Source organism: Antechinus flavipes, chromosome 2 (genome assembly GCF_016432865.1).
Source record: "Antechinus flavipes isolate AdamAnt ecotype Samford, QLD, Australia chromosome 2, AdamAnt_v2, whole genome shotgun sequence".
NCBI lineage: Eukaryota > Metazoa > Chordata > Mammalia > Dasyuromorphia > Dasyuridae > Antechinus > Antechinus flavipes.
Window position 1 is genome coordinate 33,894,257 of NC_067399.1, and position 21,236 is coordinate 33,915,492.

Consider the following 21,236-nt stretch of genomic DNA (forward strand, 5'->3'; position numbering starts at 1 on the left):
GGAAAGTCACCACAGAATCCTGCGTTCCTTCTTCAAAATGCAAGGAAGACAAATGAAATCTGAATTGATGAAGAGGGAGGAAGGAGAGATAGATAGCATGGGTGAACTTTTAAACCATACAGCTATCTGGAGTGTGGCTTTGAGAAGTTTACCTTAAAACTAAAGATCTATGGTTGGGGAGTTGTTGGTATATACATGTAGGAGGGTGGAGGGTTTGTCTCTGGGCAGAATCTAAATTAACAGAATTTTCTGTTTTTGTATGAAGAGCTATGATTTTGCTAGTTCCCTGTATGGAAAACACTTTTTACCAAATCTGAGCTAAGTCTGTAACTAATAGTCCCCGAGGATAATGAGAGATTCACTGACCTACCTAGTCAGTTGTATGATTACAAAACCAGTATATGTCAGAGGGTAGAGTGGAAAGAAAACCAGACTTAATAATGTACATTCCAGAAAATTTAAGGAAGAAGGATGAATTTTTATAAAAAATATAAATGATCAAAATTGACAAAATTGAACTTATTTTGAAAAAAAAAGAAAGTGAACAGATCAAAAGTAAACTGAATAGAACAGAATACCAGGACCAGAAGAACTCACAAATTAATCAATAAACATTTATTAAGTACTTATTATGTGCCTGGCACTATGCCAGGTGCCTATTCTATTAAGTATTTGAAGAACAAATAATCTCTGTTACTGTAAATTTTCTTCAAAAATACTTTACATGAATGATTTTGATAAAACCAGGAAAGGATAATATAGATAAAGAGAACTAGAAATCAACAACACTAATGGGTATTGATATACAACACTGGCAAATTGTAAATTTATGTTCATATATTTACATATAAAATGAAAAACAGGAAGGATTTTAAACTATTCAAAGTCCTCTTTGGCAAAGCCCACCAGCCTGCCTTAGGTACCCACATCAATAACATTCATCTCATCTCCACCCCTATACTCCAAGCCTTACCCACAGCCCCTTTATAGTCAGTCTTAAAGTCAGCCAGTTCTGTCACAGGTGTGTATTATTCCCCAAACAAAACAAAATTAAGAGCAAATAAACCCCAAACCCCCAAACCAAAGTGAGTTTGCAAACTAGCAAGTGACACTGGTATCAGTAACAGATTTTGAGAGGGAAGGAGAATTAAACATTTAAGCAGTGGTGGAGGGAGAGCGGTCTCGGGCTTTTCTGGCAGCCACTACGATTTTACTGAAAGGGCTCTAACATCCTTACCTGTATGGGTCAGTTTCCTAAATTATAGTTTCCCACAGCCTAATATTGCTTCAATTCATATTTTTCTTCACGGCGCTTGCCAATATGCTTATCATCCGAAGACAGAGAAGGTAGTCTTCTTCATAGAATGTGACTCCCTTGTAAGGCAGGAGCACGTTCTACCTCTGGGTACTTCCTATTTCATTGTTCAATATTCAATAAACATGTGAAAGAGTAGCTAGAGATCATCCGATTTCCACTTTTTCCTCTCCAACTCCACTCCTTGAGATCTTGGAGGGAAATCTCTTGGCTTGTGTCCCTGGAGCTCCAAAACAGAGACCCTAATATTCTACATGCAAAGTATGGTTAGTTTGTTTTTATGCAGACCTGTGAATGCATCCATTTAGGGAATGCTCTGTTCAGATTATAATGAAGAGTCTTACAAAGTTGCCTTGGGCACTGAGAGTTAAATCATTTCCATCTTCACTCTACAAATTTATGTTAAAGGCAATACTCAACTTTAGGTTTTCTTGGCCCCAAAGCCAGCTTTTAATCCAATGGGAAAGAATTTTATCATTTTTTGTGTCCAGGATTCCTTTGGCCTTCTCCAAAAAAGAGTTTTAAATGCGTAGGATTTCAAAAAAACCAATTATATTAAAAGTCATAACAACATAATTTTGGACCTCAGATGAAGAATCCCCATTCTACGCATTCTGCCCCTTCTCTTTGCATCTCATCCAACACAGTTTGTTGAATTGATGGCTGCTAATGGTTTGGCTGGGGGCCACGTTCACAAGGCCGCCTTCACCGATGGCCACCACTGACTGCAGCTGTGACACCCCCCAAGCCACCTCCGAGTCCCCCCAGAGACGAAGTCCTGGTTTCTGAACCTCGTCCTGGTTAGAAGCCCTTTAAAACATAAAACCCCGTGTTGCACTTGGGGCCTGTCTGTGACATTGGTTTGCTCTGTGTGAACAAAGGAGCTCAGAGATACCATCAGGACCCAGCTGCTGCAACAACTGATATCAGACTTTATTTTAAAACAAACAAAACAAAAAAACCGAGGCCATTTTCACTCAGAGAGGAGAAAAAGGAAAATAACAAAGAGAAGACCTAGGAGAGAGGCGGAAGGGCTGCACCCGCTCTACCTTGCAGAGTGCCCTCATTGTCACGGAGCAGCAGCGTATCAGGCAGATATTAGCCCTCGGAAGCTGCGGTCGGGTGGTCAGTCTGCAGCCGTGGCTTACCTTCCACTTCAGTGAGCTGACTTTTGTTAGTCACTATGGGGCCAGACCCACTGCTGAGAAAGTACAGACCTGGCCACTGACCGGTGACTTTCAAAGGCTCGGGCCCAGAGTCTGAATCTTTCCGCAGTAACAGTACATGGCATTTGTTACATAATCAGCAAATAGTGGAAAGTGCTTGAGGTTTAAGCTGGGCTACTGGTGACCACCAAACCATTAGTCCCATGAACCTAACTCCTGAGAGGGCAGGCCATGGCTTAGGAAAATTTCAAGGTTCATCATTGTCATTCGGATGCTCTAGTTTCCCAATTCTGCTTATGCAAAATCCAGCGCATTTCTTCAGCAGGCTATTTGAAGAACTTTATTTTGAGGGGTATGGAGGGGTACTCATCTGTGAAGCCTGAAAAAAAAGTCAGACAAATTAATCATTCCAGAGCTCTGGATTAGAACCAGGCTGGCTGGCCTTCAAATTCTGCCTCAGATATTGATTAACTATTTTGAATTTATTTGATGATTTCACTTGTAGTGAAAATAAGATGAAATCGGGAATTATTTTTTTCTTTCTGTCTCTAGGTAGTGCAAAGCTTGAAAAGCACGTGTTTAATTGAACTGAATGAAATCAACCAAATGGCAAGCGAAGTCACTAATTTCTAAGAGCAAAGATTTAGAGAGAAGGCCATTTAGTCCAGTCCATTTCACTTGAGGAAACTGAGGCTGAGAGTGTCAAGTGACTGGCTCACAGTCAATGGAAACAGATTAAAATATCTGAGCCTCAGTTTCTCTAGATGTGAAATGGAATTAATAAAATCTGCTGTAAGTACCTTATCGGGTTATTATGCAAACCTTACAATTCTACTAAAGTACTGATTATTATTGGTAGTATTAAATTAGCTCTTTCCAAGCATCAAGAATGCCCAAATTTATAGGATGATCATAGAGAGGATGGTAGTTAACTCTCTGCTGAGGTCCGGCCAAATGTGAACTTATTGAAGGGTCAAAAGGTAGATGAGCATGGAGTCAAGAGCCTTGAAAGACAATTTCTGAGAAGGAGAAAAAGGAGGAAGGACCAGAGGGGCAGGGAGCTGAGTCTTATAGTTCTATGAAAGGCAAAGAAAGAAGCAGGTCGTCACAGAATCCCAGCCTGGAGCCAGAACCGACCTTCACGGTCAGCTGGTCCGTGTATATCTTGTACGTACAGAGTTGTTTTTGTGTTGTCTCCCTGATTAGACTGTAAGTCTTGGAGGGCAGTGACAACCACCCTCAAGGGGCATGGAAATATTTTAATGCTTTAAACAGGAACTTAAACAAACTTATTTTCAAAATTGACACCCTAGATACTGTTGCATTTAAGGTATTGGAAACTTCCTTTCCTGCTTTGAGTCACCCTGGTTTCCTCTGGCTTAGGAGAGATGGAAAGTTGGACCCAGAATTGGAAAGAATTTCCAGTGCCCGTTGGTGGTGACCCAGGACACATGTTCAATCTGGGGATCACCAATCAATTAAACAAGCCAGTGGGAGGGAGCCCCAAAAATGGCTGCCACAGGGCTGTGCCCAGAAATCAGAAGGAACACCTGAGACATCAGAAGGATACACACTTGTTGTCTTTACCAAAACCCGGGGGCTCCTTTGCTCAGATCATAATTCTTCACTATCTGTTTTTGATGTAATTCCTGTGTATTTGCCCAGCCCTTGGCCCACCCATGGAAGGGAGAGGTAGGGAGACAATGCACACCCAAAGAATCCAATCAATACCCAACACACCCAGGTTCTAGGGAAGTCTCTCCTGGGAAAATAAATTCATTTTGTTTGTCCCTTATCCTAATGATTCTAATTACTTATTTGTTGTTGATGATGCCCTAAGGAGTGATCTGTGGGGTTAAGAGAGTAAAAGACTTGTCCAGGGTCACAAAGACAATATATCAGAGGCAGAATTTGAATCTAGGTCTTCCTAACTTCAAGTCTGGCCCATAGAAATAGGGACTAGAGCTGTGATTTCACTGGCATTAAAGGAACAACGCAGTCTGGAGATTTAAGTGCCTCGCCCTCATCGGTTCTGACTGGCTCCAAGTCTAGTTCTCTGTGATTTTTATGTGATTTATATAATTACTTAATCCAGAACTTCCGGGCTTTTGTCCTTAGGTTAGAGTCAGTGACTGTCAGAAGTCAGAAAGAGCATGAGGAGGGGCCAGCATGAGGACTATTGGAAACCTGCATGTCACGGTCCATGAAGGGAGTTTTCACCAAGCATTAAACATCAACCATCCTTCTGGGGATTTGCTTTACTTACTGTTTCACAAAGTGATGACGAGCTAGATTCCATAAATCTGGGAGGAGAGAAAGAGAAGCATGAGGGTTAAGTTCTTCCCATAGCCCCTCATGTCCACTAAGCAACTACCAGGTCTTCCCTGAACACCTCCTGATGTTCCCTGCACTGTTCTGGTTATTGTTGGGATTCCCACAGATGGAATCACTATCTCCAACCTCAAGGGCTTATGAACTTATTAGGGAGAACCACGAGACAGCAACAAGGCAGAAGAAGATGTAAAACTTCCCCAGAGAAAAATGCACAAAACTCTACCTCTGGAGCATCATACTGACTTCTGGGTGTCACATTTTAGGAAGGACATTGGTGTGAAAAGTGTCCAAAAGAGGATATTGAAGAAACTGGGGATATTGAGTCTGGAGAGGAGGAGACTCGGGGGAGATAAAAGAGCCACTTTTGTGTAGTTTAAAGGCTGCCATATGCAATGGCAATCAGTCAATCAAGAAGCATTTACTGAGCATTTACCATGTGCCAGGCTCCAAGCTAAGTGATCCGTTAGGAGATGATTGCAAGAGATGGGCAGAGGGCTGAAAGAGAGACGTGACACATGAGAGAGAAAAGGGTACGTATGAAAGAAGTCTGGAAGACAGAAACTGCAAGACTTGGAAGTAGATTGGACTTATGGGGTGAGGGTAGATGAGTTGGTTGTGAACCAGATGATTGGAAGGGTGGTGATTCCATCAATAAGAATAGGGAAATTCATAGAAGGGGAGAATTGGAGGTGAATAGAATAATGTTCTGTCTTGGGAGATGCTGAGTTCGAGAGGATTACGGATATATATATATATATATATATAAACTGGAAATCTGATCAAAGCTGTTGAGACTATGGGAGCTGAGAAGATGAAATGAGAGAGGATGGAGAGAGAAGAGAAGAGGGCCCAACCTTGAGTTGTTGTTCAATGGCTTCAGTCATACTTTATTCTTCAAGACTCTATCTGATATTTTATTGACAAAGACCCTGGAGGGATTTGCCATTTCCCCTTTTTAACTCCTTTTGTTGATGAGGAAACAGAGGCAAACAGGGTTAAATGACTTTTCCAGTTAGTCTCTGAGGTTGGATTTGAACTTGGAAAGATAAGTCTTTCTCCAAGTTTGGTGCTTTATCCACTGTGTTCTCAGGAGACTTGAGAGACCTCCACAATTGTTTGATGTGAAGAGAATGAAGAAGCAGTAAATGAGACTGAGAAGTTATGATCACAGAGTGAGGAGGAAAACTAGAAGAAAGGAGTGTCACAAAAACATAAACAAGGGAGAGAACCCAAGAGAAAATGATGATGACTGAGAAAAGGCCATTAGATCTGGCAAATAAGAGATCATGGGTCCCTTTAGAGAGAGCGGTTCCATTTGAAAGATGAAGCAAGATCATGTCGGGTTCTAAAGAGGGTGAAAGAAATTCAGTCCCATGTATAGACAGTTTCCTTAAAGAGTTTAGCCTTGAAGGATAAGAATAATATACAATGTTAACTAGTTTGGATGGATGGTCAGGTGGGTGTTTTTGAATCTGAGGGAGACATAAGCATGTTGGAAGCAGTAGGGAAGCAACCAGCATAGAAAGAGAGAGACTAAAAAAGAAAAAGTACAGATTATAATGGGGAAAATCTGTTGGAGAAGTTAGAAGGGGATGGGATCAAAGGTGCAAATGCAGGAGTTGGGCATCCCTATCTGATTGTCACAAAGGAGAAGATAGTGGGGAAAGTTCTACGAGTGATGGGAGATGAGGAGGTTTCAACAAACTTTTTTGGGGGTCAAATATGAGACAAGTGGGAAGGAAAGGGGTACAATGAGAGGCTTGAGGATGGATGAAAAGGTGTGGAACAGTTGCCGTTCAGATTAGGACAGCAAGTCAATGCGAGAAGAACAGAAGGTTTGCCTTGTGAGAGTGAGGGCATGGGTCAGTTGTTAGTGTTCAAGTCACCATGGTTTTATTATTTCTCCCAGTTCTATTCTGGGCTGTGTGAACAGGGCTGAAGGAGACAAAAAGTAAACCCTGGTGGGGGTTTGGCAGGGTGTGAGCAACAACAGGGCAAGGGATCCAAGAGCAGAGGTAGCTGTAGAGTCAAGATGAGAAAGGGAAGAGGGTAGAACCAGCCAAGGGGTGATGGCTTGAGGAAGAACAGAGCAGGGGAGTGACAGTGAGGATGAAGAACAGGGCTGGGGTTTTAAGGCATCAGGAAAGATGGGATTATAAAAGATTATGACCAGAAAAAGGGGTTTCCAAGTTCCTGCCCATGTGAGTGACTGTATCACTTTGGGGGTGATGGAAAACTCAGAGGTACATCCAGCTCAGTAGGTGAAGGGTGGGGAGGAACTGAGTAATCAGGGTGTTTGAGAAAGCATCAATATGCACGTGGAAGTCCACAAGTATCGGGACAGAAGGTGAGAAGCAAAAAAAGACTTTGAGGAAAAAGCCTGTCCTGAAAGCCCCATGGAAAGTAACCAGTGAGAGCCGGATCAGGTGATAGAGCTCTACAGCTGTGACCCCGGAGGAGAGGTTACCTAGTGAATGGGCTACTGGGAGACAACGGGGATCCATGAATATCTCTTCTTCCCCCTCTCACTAGTGTGACTGGATGTCTGGGAGAGGGTGTAGCTGGTGTTGGAAACGGTGTCACCATGTCTCAGTGAGAGAATGGAAGAAGTGAGAAGGGAAGAGTTTTAAGATGAAAAACATTAGAGAGAACAGAACCAGGATTAGGGGTGAGAGTCACAAAGAGGCAGACTGAGGCTTGATTAGGTGAGCAAACAAACAAGGCCCCCCAACTTCCCAACAATGAGCTGTCTCCAGAGAAGGAAATAGTCTGCTCCAGGAGACAGAGCTCTCCCTCAACCCAGGACCTAAGTGGAGAACAAATGACCGCTTGGCAGGTAGGTCATGGCGGGGATTCTTATGCTGGTGTGGGTCAGACTGGATGATTCGAAGCCCCTGCTAACTCTGCAACTCTGGGAAGATGCACTGGTCAAGCGGGGAAAGTAAAGCAACAAACTATTATCGAGCCAGAGATTTCCATCTACAAGAGGCCGTATTTTACACCTGAGCAAGCTGAGGTCCGGACAGGCTAAGCGATGAGGCAAAAGCCACAGAGGAAGCGGCAGCAGCAGGGTTTTCGCTCATTCTAGCCCGGTGTTCTTACACTGCACCACGTTCATCCCGAACATGACCCTAATTCAGTCTCTGGGCCCAATCGCTCTGGCTCCTGCCCACTTCCCAGCCCTGAGAAGCCACACGGACCACACTGAATTCTAGCACTCCCTGGGCCAGACACCTCACAGGTCATTCTTGGTCCTACTCAGTTCCAACTCATTTCCTCTCATAAACACTAACTGCCTGCTGTATGCAATGGAGCTCTCTTCAAAGTGCCTTCAAGATATAATCCACCTTTCTCCCTCTTTTCCATCTTTTCCCCAGCTCTACAACACACTGAGAATATTGGTAATCTCTTGATCTTACTCCATGTGTGATGGTGAACAACTTACAGTTCAATCGGATGATCACAATTAGAGAGATTAGCAAAACCATAGCACACCCCGCGAGCAGGCTGAGAGGGAGGATGTTGCAGTGGGTACCTACGACAAACATACAAAAAAAGGGTTGTTAATATTTCTCCCCCAAAAATCCCCTCAAAAGAGTTTTTTAAAGGAATGAATTCAACAGCTTTTTACATTCAAAATTATTGCATAAAACTTGACTAGTAACTGTACTAACATCCATGGCATTTGTAGGATTTTTATTACATCAGCTATAGTACTGGATGATTCGAAGCCCTTGCTAACTCTGCAATGCTGGGAAGATGCACTGGTCAAGTGGGAAAAGTAAAGTAACAAACTATCATCAAACCAAAGATTTGAACCTAGAAGAGGCTGTATTTTATACCTGAAGAAGCTGAGGTCCAGACAAGTTAAGTGATGAGACAAAAGCCACAGAGGTAGTGGGAGAGGCAGAAATGTCTTTTCAGATATATGTGTGCTTTCAGTTAGACTGGGCCCTGTTCACAGCCAGCCCAAGAGACTCAGTTCTGGAGCTGCTACTCTTAGGGAAAAGATTAGGATTGGTTTTAATATGGGGCAGCTAGATGGTGCCGTGGATGGAGCACCAGCCCTGAAGTCAGGAGGACCCGAGTTCAGATGTGACCTCAGATACTTAGTGCTTCCTGGCTGTGTGAGCCTGGGCAAGTCATTTAACCCCAACTGTCTCAGCAAAAAAAAAAAAAAAGGGATTGGTTTGAAGGACGATGGAAAGGATGCTGGATTTGGGGTCAAGAAGAACGGAATTTAAATCCTCAGCCAGTCACAAGTTTTCCTTTTACAATACGAGGGGGTTGGTTTCAATGGCCTCTAATAAATCTATAATCCTATAACTAATGAATGGAAATTAGAGAGAGGTAGATTTCAGTTTAATAAAGGGAATTGAATTGAACTGAATGACCTGAATATTAAAGACCCTCATCCTTGCCATCTACCACACTGATGGTCCCTAGGACTTGTGGGCATCTCCCACCTTTCATCTGGGCCCTCAGGGGCACTGAATCTAACAATCAGAGAGAGTGCCACGAGTGTCCACTGCACTCCCAAAGTCCCATCTCTTTCCAGAGTCTGGTTAATCAACAAAACGGTGTCAACCCCTGATTTGTAATGACTACAGATTTCTGAAGTATAAATGTTCACCCTGAAAAATTAATTAATGGTCTCCAAAGCACTCGCACCAAGACGCTTAATACCAGGATTCTTAGTCTTTTTGTGTGTCAGGGGTCCCTTTGTCAGTCTGTTGAAGGCTATGAACCCCTTTCTCAGGACAATGTTTTTAAATACATAAAATACACTGATTTTTAGAGGAAGCCAAAGATGTTGAAATACAGTTTTTAAAATATTGTTTAAAAGGTTGCCCGATTATGAACTTTTGCCTTAATGAATGATCACTGTGACAAAAAAACAAAACATCATCGTTTATTGGGAGGTCACCCTCCTGCTGAGGAACTTCTCCATTTCACAGAGGAGGACACTGAGCCTTAGAGAGCCAGGATGCTTTTCCACGTCCAGCATTCGCCACCAGCCCTTCCTCTCCGGTACGTGGCTTCTCCTAACTGGCTGACGCCCACATCCATCCCAGGAGCCCAAGGTGATGATTAACGTGTATAGATTCATAGGAGAGACGAGCTGATGGAGGAGGAAGCAGCAGGAGAGAAGCGTGGGCGGGAGCTCCTGGTAACAGAGCGGCTCCTGGATGGAAAATCCATGAATCCAGGCAGAGCTTGTAAAGCACCTGCTAGAGGCAGGGAGGCTGTGGGGGAGATGTGAGTTCTCGATAAGTGAGCTTCTGCCTGAAACTGCTGCCCCAAGATGAAAGCCGTGCTTGCAGGTGGTTCTGCGGGGCCGTGACCGCAGAAGAGCACGCTGGGCACCCCAGCACAGGCAGAAGCCAGTGAATAGCAGCCTTGCCTCTGAATACAAACCTCCCTTCAAAGCATCCCTAGGAAGGGGCTGTCAAAAAGCCGGCACTCTGGCTAGAGTCTCCAAGGAGACGGTGGGATTGGAAGGGGAAGCTTACTGATAGAGACGGACTAAAGAAAGAAATGGAGACTTCTCAAAGGGGAAAGGCACAGCTACAGTGACCCAGACTGCTTCCTCTCAGAACCTCTTCCTCATTTGAATCCCTGTGCCTTTCTCCTTAGAGATCCCATGAATACACTGGGAGGGAGTAGAATTCTAGACTCGGTTTGTGGGAAGCTCTTGGTCTTCACCTGTGAAATGGAGTTCATCCCCAGAAGGTTGGCCAAGAAGTGATGAAAAATAATTGCAAGTGATGAAAAAAAGTCTATAAAATCTTTTTAGGGGTTGAACCTCTGATTTCACGGGCATCGGGAATTCCCAGAGTACAGATTATCTCCATTAATGGACACTAATAGTCCGTCTCGAATTTATACTTTTACAAAGTTGTCCAGGATGGAAACAGACAGATTAAGTGACTTGCTGATGGTCCCACAGGCAGAATGTGTCTGTTGTAGAGCTCGAACCCAGCACTCTTTGACTTTGGATCAGCACCATAACCATTATACCACACTGCCTCTTCTTTAGTCCCTATATTGGGACAGAAGTAGGAGGCATTCTCTCAAGTCGAAGGGATAAGTGGAGGAACGGGAAAGGAAGCACAAGTTACTCCTGATTCTCCGTTTCCACATCTTTAAAATATAGTTTTTTTTAAAGCATTAAATGAAGCTAATTCTAGATTTTCTAGAGAATGGTGACTTAGAAAATCTGAAATATCAGATACTAACCACCCCCCACCCCAGTTTGTTCATACTTATAATATATTATGTGACTCCTGTGACTTTGAGGAGCCCTTATTAAACCATTGCTGAGGAGTCAGAGGAATGAGAAGGAGACCTTACCATTTTGTTGAGCGACATCTGAGGATTTTGTATTGCATACCCGCCTCCTGGGGGTGGTCTTTTTGGTGGGTTTAGCTGTTGTAGGCAAGACATCAACTGCAACAAGGAGAGAGACAGCATTTTACTACAAGAGAACTTGGGGCTCCCGCGGGGGCCTTCTAGATTTTAGCTGAACTGACCTATTCGCAGCCCCCCATGCCCCTCACTCCATCTCCCACCTTTCCAAAAGTTATTTCCCATACCCGCAATGCTTCTCTTATCTCCACTTTTTAGAATCCCTCACTGCCCTCAAGGCTGAGTTCCAATGCCACCTTTTCCATGGAGCCCTCTCCATTTCGTCCAGTTCATAGTGCCCCTTCCCCATGTTTAGAGTAATTTTATTTTGAATTTACTTATATGTGTCCATGCTTTTCCCTCAATAGGAGGGCAAGCACTTGGAAGACAGGGGCTTTTTCATTTTTAAAAATATCTTCATACCTGGAAACTCACTGGCATTTATAAATGTATTGATATAAATTATGGCATTTCTAAATGCAGCAGCCATGCTATCTATGCCTCTATGCCCAGTCGACCTCTTTTTATTTCCCTCGACTATAATGATGATGATGATGCCCTCCATTTATATAGCTATTTAAGGCTTGCAAAGAGCTTTACATGAGAGTAAGGAAGAAAAAGAGCTTTCTCCCCCTCAGTGGTAGAAATGCATTTGAGGGCCAAGGAGGAAAAATCATTCTGAGTGTGAGGACCCCTGCCCTGTTCTGATCAGGCTCAACAAACAACGAGGGGACGGCTGCCACCTGGCACTAACAGAGACTGGAAAATCCTAAACCTACATAAAACTTGCTCATAATCTTCCTCCCAATCCCAGACATCCTGCCAAGAGCAGGAGACTGGCCCACAGCCCTTCTCCTTAAAACCCCTGGATTCTGTGCTTTGTGCTCTCCACCACTTCTTTCGAGATTGCCCTTAGAATTAAAGAATCATTAGGACTTGCCATTAGATCACACTGCCATTCATGAAATGCTTTTGGAGACATCCGTGGCTTTATCCCTAACCTTGCTTTCCCGACCCACAAATCCCCCATCTTTGCAGAAACATAAACCTCAGAGCAAAGCTGGCAAAGAGCCACTGATCGGCCACAGCCAAAAACATCATATTCTGACCCCTACATTGTAATGTCATGGGTCTTCCTCAAAAATGAAGGACGAACAACAATAGCAATGACCACAAGCTAACGTCTTCTTGGCCAGATCCATTTGGTTCAATTTATTTTCTCCCAGATTGTGGTTTCTTTAGAACAAGTCAGAATTTATTGGCTTTATTTCCTGAGTGATTGCACACCTGTTGTGTTTCTAAGCTAAGGATGTGTGTGTGTGTGGGGGAGAGAGAGAGAGAGAGAGAGAGAGAGAGAGAGAGAGAGAGAGAGAGAGAGAGAGAGAGAGAGAGAGAGAGGGAGAGGGAGAGAGACAGAGAGAGAGGGAGAGAGACAGAGAGGGAGGGAGAGAGAGAGAAACAGAGAGAGAGGGAGAGAGGCAGAGAGGGAGGAGAGAGAAAGAGAGAAAGAGAGAGAGGAGAGAGAGAGAAAGAGAGAGAGAGAGAGAGAGAGAGAGAGAGAGAGAGAGAGAGAAAGAGAGAGAGAGAGAGAGAGAGAGAGAGAAAGAGAGAGAGAGCAAGCGAGCGAACGCGCGAGCATGAGTGAACAATGCTAAGGGAGAGCATGGCAAGGGTGGCCATAGTCTAAATTGGTATGTCTTTGTATCCTCAGCACCAGTATACAGTGCTTGTTTAATAAATGCTTGTTTAATTGGTTTGAATCAAATCCTGGGAGCTACTTGGGCTGGAATATTTTAGAACAGACACAGTGATCTGTTTTACAACCTCTATTCATTAATACAAGCTAGTTTAAACTCTGGGGTCCTACAGAAAATGTACAGAAAGCCCCCACCATCTCATGAGTGCCATAAATTGGGAGGGAGGGAGACCCTCCTTTTGTGGAGCCCCAGACACTGAACGACAGTTCCTGAACCCCGGCATTGAAGGGTTAGGGACTTAGAGCTGGGGGGGGGGGTCATGTCATGCAATCTCTTCATCTTATGGATGAAGAAAAAGACTTCGAGGGAATCAGGAGTTTGTCCAAGGTCACAGAGCTAGTAAATGGGAAAGGCATAATTTGAACCAAGATCCTCTGACTTAAAAAACCAAAACAACAAAACAACTGCCCCCAAGAGAAATATCCCCCTCCAAAAAGTACCCAAGCCCCTTACACTGGATTCGGAAAACTCTATCAGAGCCTCTAATTTCCTGTAACGGGGCCACAGGACATGTGGAGCGGAATGGGATGGAGGCCCTTTGTGGCCCTGCTTGCAGCCCCTCCTCAGTGGGAAGCTTTTCTGGCTGCAGTCCCGTGGGTGAGGGCTCGGCTCCGGCCACCGTGGGGCCCATCGCTCTCTCTGCCCCGGGGAGAGTCCTTACCTACGTTCACGAGGGTTCCTCTCCCGAAGACCAGCTGAGGGCCTGGGATAATGGCACAGATGTAGACGCCGCTGTCCGAAGGCTGCATTTTCAGAAGCTTGAGCGTGGATCTGTGCAGCTCCCCGGACACAAGGACGCGCTGCGAGCTGTTGCCTTCCTGCGGCGGGGAAGGGATCCTGGGGTTCGAGTGGGCCAGAAACTGGTAGGGATTGTTGGCGCCGAAAGGCCTCAGCTGGCGGAACCAGTAGACGGCATGGGTGGTTTGGGCTGACCGGATTTCGCAGCTAATCTTCGCCTCCTGGTCGGTCTGAACCTGGAGGACTTCTGAGCTCTGGAGGAGAGTGGGGCCTCCGGAGATCCCTGGGGGAACAAGAAAGGATGCTTTTGGGTGCTTGTTCTCAGCGGGAGAAGGTACTTTGTCTTTGGGGAGGAAGCCTTTCTCAGGGCTGATACCTTCCCTCTGGGAGCCCCTCCCTGCGCATTGGGCCAGTCTCAGTTATGTCCAAGACTCTGCCATTAGGATGGAAGCTACAAGGACAAGGCTGTGATTTTGTCTTTCTTTCCCTAGTCACTGGCGCACAATAAGCTTTTTAAAATGTGACACTGATTGACTCTGGGCCCTTTAACCTCTCTGTAACACGACAGGGTTAGAGTATATGACCTCCGGCGTCTCTTCTACCTTAAAAATCCCAAAACAAAGAAACACTTATTAGCGGCGGGTGGAAAACTTTACAAAGTTCTGCTGCAGTTGAGTCATTTAAGTTGTATCCAGCTCCAGGATGCATCTTGGGGGTTTTCTTGGCAAAGATGCTAGAGGGGTTCGCATGTGTTCAAGACCATATTTAGGGGCTGGAAGGAACCTCGGAGGCCATTTAAGCCTCCTTTTACAGATGTTGCTATCATGTACCACCCTCCGAATTCATATGCTCCGTTCCTGAGTGCGGCGTTCAGGGTGATAAGCTCCTCACCCGACCCACTGTCTCTGTGCAGCCATCATAGAGCACCTGGAATAAGCTTAATAAGCATCTGCAAAAAGGAACTGGTCTTGAGATACAACTCAATCCCACCAACGTCCAGCTCTTGTCTGTTCTCTGTTAGTGTCCATCCAGGCTGTGATGCAAGCTTTTGTCTTCTCCTAGGACTGCGGGGCTTTCTGTTGCCTCTCCCACATAAAAGCAGAGTTTCAAGTCCCTTTTGATGTAGTCTGCTGAAAGAGTTCAGGCTCTGGAGGTAGTACACCAAGGTTCTGGTCTCCCTTCCATCATCAAATATTAAACAAAGGGACCTCTCACATACATATCTCTGAGTTTCATGGTCCTTGTCCACAAAATGGGTCGGCTTTGTCCACCTGACTCAAAATAGTTGGGAAGACACGTAGAATGAAGGGGGTGACAGCACTGTAGGCATTGGGGGCCATCATGGAACGTCCTGGAGATCAGGGGTCCAGGCCTGGCTATGTCACTAACTCATCATGCAACGTGCGTCAAGTCAGTCCCCTTCTTTAAATCTCAATTTCCTCATCTTTAAAATAGGGATGATTCTGCACATAGAGAGAGAACTATGGAGACTAAATGTGGACTGAAACACGGTAATTTCACCTTTTTTTGTTTCTTTCTCATCGTTTTCCCCCTTTTAGTCTGATTTTTCTTGCACAACATGACAAATATGGAAATATGTTCAAAAGGATTGCACATATTTAACATATATCAGATGGCTTGCTGTCTTGGGGAAAGGGAGGTAAGGGAGAGAGAAAATATTTGGATCATAAGGGGTTACAAAAATGAATGTCAAAAACTACTTTTACATGTATTTGGAAAAATAAAATGCTATTAAAAATAAAATAGGGATGATTATAACTGCCTTGTCTACCTTATAGAATTATAAAGTCATACACAATTTTTTCTCCTTTTGCTCCTAAATCTTCAATGACTCCCTATGATCTCTAAGGAAAAAACAGAAACTTGCTGATGCTACATTTAAAAGTCTTTTACACTTTGTGCCTCTATTTCCAAACTGTACGCCATTGCATAGAAGTCCCTAGCAAAGGTTCTTTGACTGACTGTACTGCTCCCCTATTGCCACTCTACAGTTAGCGTGTGTGAATAGTGTGAATAACTAGTATGAATAGCCACCATGAAATTCCCGGGAACTGGTTCTTTATTTGAATTCACACTGTGGAGCCAGTTCGACATAATTGTAACTTGCAATGGGACAAATTCAAATTCAGATGACCACTTCAGGGAATTCGTTATTTGCACTAACCAGGACCAAACTGCGCGGGCCGGCCAATCTGTCCCAGTTCTGGTTCCTCAGATGTGGCGTTCCATCTCCTGACTTTGTGTTCTGGCTTAGGCTGAAACCCCTACACCTGGAGAGCACGTGATCTCTGTGCCTGGAACGCCCTCCCTGCCACCTGCCCCAAGTTGGAATCCCTACGTCCTTCAGGACTCATGGGTGGCTCGTCTTGCCCATTTGTTCTCTTGAGAAGCTCCTCAAATTACTTCATGCTTTCTTATCAATGTGCATATTGTATTGCCCACTCACACCAGAATATGAGCTCCTTTGTTATTTTTGTTTTCAAGTTTTCCCTGCCTAGAACAGGGTCTTCTGCATAGCTGCTTACTTGGTAGAATTACTTATATCTCTTTGGTTAAATAAAAGCTCTCTGCTCCCTTCTTGCCACTCAGGTTTTCAGCTTGAAAAGCTTTCAGTCTTTTCCTCCCAGGTCCTCCAGTGAATGAACCTGAGTTCTAGTCCCAAGGTTATTTTACTTGACTAACAGAGAATAATGCTGATAAAACTGCGTTGAATTAAATTGATACAAGTATCTCAAAATCATTTCATGTTCACATTTCTTTCTATAGCTCCTTTTCTTTCTCTTTTCCTCCTTTTTCTCTTATTTTCTTTCTTTCTTATCTCTTGCCCCCTTTCTCTTTTCCTTTTCTCTTTCTTTTTCTCATTCTTTTTTTCTCCTATCTCCTCTCTCTCTCTCTTCCTTTCCCCTTCCTTTTTTCTCCTTCCTTCCTCCCTCCCTCCCTCTCTCTCTCTTTCCCTCTCTTTTTCTCTCCCTCCCCCCTTCTCTTTTCTTTCTTTCTCCCTCCCTTCTATCCTTCAAAGAATTGACTTTAGATCCAGGAAGACCTCACCTTTGGCGTGTTCTGGTTGTAAGACTCTGGGTAAGGTATCCAATCTCTCCCATTTTATAGATGGGCAAAATAAGGCTTTGGGAGGGAAAATGACTGGCCTTCCTCATCAAATCAAAGAACAATTCTGTTCCTCTTCGAGAACCCTGGCCAAAGCTCAGGAGACTATAGAGCAATTCCCTGAGGTCTACATTGGATTTGATCATGGCAGCGATGGAAATCTAAAGTAGTTTAACACTCCTTCTAGAAAAGGACAGTGACTTCAGGAGATCTCTCAGAGAAAGAAAGAAAGAAAGAAAGAAAGAAAGAAAGAAAGAAAGAAAGAAAGAAAGAAAGAATAAATTTTAATGTAGCATCAAGCCTAGTCAGCTTGACTTGCATTATCTTTTTTACCCCCCACTATTAACAAGAGGGCCAACTATTCACATTGCAGCTAAGGTTTTTCTAAGAAGTAAGGAAATTCTTTCATCAAAAACATCCATACACTCTCCATAACCCATATCCAAAAACATCCATAACACTAGTTAGGTGGAATAAAATCCAATGTAAATGACCAAGCTGGGATTTGAACCCACATCTCCTCATTCCAAAGCTGGTGCTCCAATGCCAGTTGCTTTATTTTTTCATTCTTAATGATGGCATGTCTAGAAACGTTCCATTAACCTGATTAAACTTCTCTGTCTCTCTTTGTCCATTTCTCTCTTTCTTTTTTCCTTTTCTCTCTTTTTTCTCTTTTCCCATTCTCTTTCTTTCCTTCCTTCTTCTACGTTTTTATTAATTTTGGGGGGCAGGGGGAACAGGATAGGCCGCAGAGCACAGAGGATAAAGAATTGACTTTGGATCCAGGAGACCTCACCTTTGGCGGGTACTGGTCCTAAGACTCTGGGTAGGGCACCCAATCTTTCCCAGCCTCAGTAAAATGGGGCAGGTTGGAGCCAATAGCCTGTGAAAGCCCTTCCCATTCTAATCTGTGATCCTGTGATGTCAGAAGATCATCCCCTTCTAGGAGGGATGTCCTTCCTTGGCACTCATCTGGTCCTGGACCCCAAAAGCACTATCACAAAATATCCACCCCGCAGTCATCTTCTCACAGCCCTTCAGGACCTTCAGAGCCAGTCCCCTCCGATCTGGACAGCTCTAGCTGAGGCAGGGGACAGGGAGCTGGCCGTGGGAGCTGGGTTCAAGGCCCACTTCTGATGAAGACTGCCTGTGTGACCCTGGTGGTAGGGAAGGTACAGACTTGCATTGGTAGAGGGATTTCCTCATCTGGAAGTTCCCCGCACCAAAGAAGTCACAGATCCAGGTCCTATTCTTTCCTTTCTATATCACCTATATTTCCTTCCCTTCTGCCTCCCAGAAAGCCATTCCTAATAAAAAGAGAAAGATAAAAAAGTTCAGCAAAACTAGCGGACATATAGAAAAAGTCTTCCTTATATGCAATGGTCCCTACTCACCAACCTCCCCCTAATGTAGCAATAGAGCCTGACTCATTCGTTTGGCATTCAAGGCCCTGCAAAGACTGGCTCTACTTTCCCTTCCTGCCACTCCTAAAGCCCCACAGGTTCCATCCAGCCAAAGTGAACTCCTCACAGTTCTCACCCTATGTCACCTCGGCAGTGCTCTTCCACAGTTTCTGCTCCGTACTTGCCCTCTCTACCCATTCTCTGCCTGATAAAATCCGACTCAGAGTTTAAAATACTGTTCAAATGCTCTTTTTTCTGCCTCCCCTTTCCCCAGCTGTAAACATCAGCCCGAATTTCTGTAGTCCCTTTAAGCTTATTTTATTCAGCCTCATAATGTCCCTCTGTAATATCTCCATTTTACAGAGGCAAAATGGAGTCTCAGAGAGAAGTGACTTGCTCATTAAGTGTTGACACAGAAGAATCTTTTCCCTCTGACTTTGTCTACTTCCCCTTGTGTCTTTCTTAAAATAATCATCATCATGATAAGTATTTCTGTAAGGTTACAAACCGAGGCCGGTAGTTTAAACTATTATTTGTTCCTACCACTCGTTCCTAGGAAACCGGGGTAGGGGGTTAGGAAAAAAACAACTAGTTCTAAAACGGAATCAGTCACTAAAAAGTGGCAAAGTCACTTAACATCTGGAGACTCAGTTTTCCTCAACTGTAAAGTAACGATAGATAACACCTGCAGGTCGACTTCATTTGTTTCAAGATAAAATGAAAGCTTCCAAGAAAGCATGATGCTCTCTATTAACAATGTGTTAGTATTACCAACAATTACTTTAAATACAGATAACTATTAATATACTTGAGGTTCACCACAACCCTATGAAATGGGGCTCTTGCTCAAGTCCATGGCCTAATACAGGGCTTGGTATCTAGTAGGCATTTAATAAATGCTTATTAAGCACACACACACACTGCATAAGAACCCACACCTGGGGATTACAGAGGACTCCTCAATAGGCACTCTGTAAAGTATGGAGCCCACATTTTGTTCTCCCCATCTTCCAGATTTGAAAACTAAGGCCTGTAACAGGAAGAGAACTGAATCTGAAATCAGAGGACCCGAGTTCAAATCAAAGCTTGACTTTTTGATGTTGAGTGTGTCCCATCACCTCTTTGGACCTCATTTCTTCATCTGCAGCCTTAATCGCTGAATGGGTACGGCCTCAGTCAAACAGACTTTTGAAGACCTTAGCTTAAAAAGGCTGAGGTCTCCCATTTCCTGTGGGGTCATCTGCAGTCCTTCTGATCACTATCTGACCACTGGACCCAGATGGCTCTGGAGGGGAAGGGGAGGCAGGTGACCTTGCCTTCCCCTTCCTCGTTTAAATCCAATTCATTGGCATGTCATGGTATCACTTTCCTGACATCCTCTTCGAGAAAGAGAGACAAACTACCACCTCCATCTGCAAATTGAGAGGTTTGTTTCTGATGATCTTTAGAGTCTTTTTTTTTCTTCCAAATCCATCTTCTCAGAGAGGGCAGTTATTTGTTCAAAGTGGGACTGTCAGATCTCGAACTCAGATCTGCCTTCCTCAGGCAACAAACATTTATTATACACCTACTGTGTTCAAGGCTGGGCTGGGAATACCAAAAAAACTCAAAACAAAAAGAGACAAGACAGTTCCTACTCTCATTGCCTCTATGACCTGACCACTGTCCCACACCGTAAAACATACCAAGCTCCACTGGAGTTCATCTCCTGACCTGTCCCATAGTGGGCTCCTAAAAGTCAATCGATAAGCATTTATTAAGTGCTTACTAGGTGCCAGGCGCTGGGACACAAAGAAAGGCAAAAACAGTTTCTGTTAACAAATGCTTCTGGAAGGAATGCAGGATGGCCTAGGATGAACTTCAGACGCCACACGGGGTGGGGGGTGGGGTGGGGGGGGAGTGGGACCAGCCCAGAAAAGGGAGAAATGCCAGAAAAGGCTTACTCCACACCAGGGAGTGTTGTGTTTGAGGCCAGATTTGAACTCAGACCCTCCTGACTTCAGGGCCGACTGCCCCACCCAGCTGCCCCCTCTGCTCACTTCCACCTTCATTTCCTCGGGTACTTCCAGTTAAGGCTGGTTTTGACCCATTCTGCCCCTGGCTCGAGGCCCAGCGGTGACTGCGCATTAAGTACAGTCCCCCCCCCCCCCCCCAAGGAGGCTCATGGTTTGTTAACATGCTCCTCTCGAGATTATGCCATGTGTGCTGGGCCGCAGACCCCCGTGTGTGCACAAAGGTGCGGACTAGCCGTGGGCCGGCCCCTCCTGGACTCTGCGGGAAGTCTGGGCGGAAGAGGATGCCCAGGGCCGGCCAAGGCCCCAGGAGCCCACCGCACTGGGGCTGACACGCCTTCCTCCGGCCTCTCCCCCACCCCGGCGAGGCGGGCACCCTGGCTGCCAAGTCAGAGGCCGCGGGTCCAAGGTTGGCCCGTCACCTGGGCACCCCGGCTGCACCCCCTGAAGCAGCTCACGTCTCCTCTTCCGGGGAATGCGCACTTGGGCTGGAGGGCTCCCAGTCTCTCAGCTTTACCCTCCTCCCTTTTTCTCTCCCTCTCTCCCTGCTGCCCGTCGGTGTCCGCGCCCGCGGAGGTGGGAAGGGGAGGCTATTGCGTCGCGGACCAGAGAAGGGTCTCCTCTCAGTCCTCTGGCTGGGACGTCTCCCAAACCCGACGCCCGGCGGCCCCGGGGAGCGAAGGCCCGCCCGGAGTGACCAGCCCGCTTCGGAGGAGGTGAGGGTGTCGGCAGCGCGGGATCCAGCGCGCTCCCCACTCGGGACCCCCGCCTCCGCCCGGGACCCGCGAAGTCTCGTGCGGGGCTGAGTCCCCTCGGACCCTCCTCCTGTCCCCAAGCCCTGGAGCTTCCCCCAGTAAAGGTCCCGCGTCTCACCTGAGATGGGAACGGACAAGAGGAGGCTGAGCCACAGGAGCTGCATGGTGACGGGTTCTGGGGGTGAAGCACCTGCGGGCCGGGACCCGCGGGCTCCGAGGCTG

The 21,236-nt window shown here is 45.4% G+C and overlaps 1 protein-coding gene across 1 annotated transcript; it reads right to left on the reverse strand.

Annotated features, from left to right (window-relative positions):
* Positions 1–598: 598 nt before the first annotated feature.
* On the reverse strand, positions 599–21,229 carry CD8B (CD8 subunit beta). Its single transcript, XM_051974400.1, has 6 exons — positions 21,133–21,229; positions 13,642–14,001; positions 11,170–11,265; positions 8,261–8,350; positions 4,748–4,784; positions 599–2,860 (listed from the first exon to the last, which is right to left on the reverse strand). Exons 1-6 carry the CDS (start codon positions 21,176–21,178, stop codon positions 2,848–2,850), a joined length of 642 nt encoding a protein of 213 aa, XP_051830360.1. The 5' UTR covers positions 21,179–21,229; the 3' UTR covers positions 599–2,847.
* Positions 21,230–21,236: the final 7 nt, after the last annotated feature.

Excerpts from the sequence above, each read along its gene's own strand:
- CD8B (XM_051974400.1), bottom strand. The coding sequence starts at position 21,178 with ATGCAGCTCCTGTGGCTCAGCCTCCTCTTGTCCGTTCCCATCTCAG. Across the intron at positions 14,002-21,132 it reads CTTGTCCGTTCCCATCTCAG|GGATCTCCGGAGGCCCCACT; the intron begins GTGAGACGCGGG and ends TTGTTCCCCCAG. Across the intron at positions 11,266-13,641 it reads AGGAACCCTCGTGAACGTAG|TTGATGTCTTGCCTACAACA; the intron begins GTAAGGACTCTC and ends TCCTTGTTGCAG.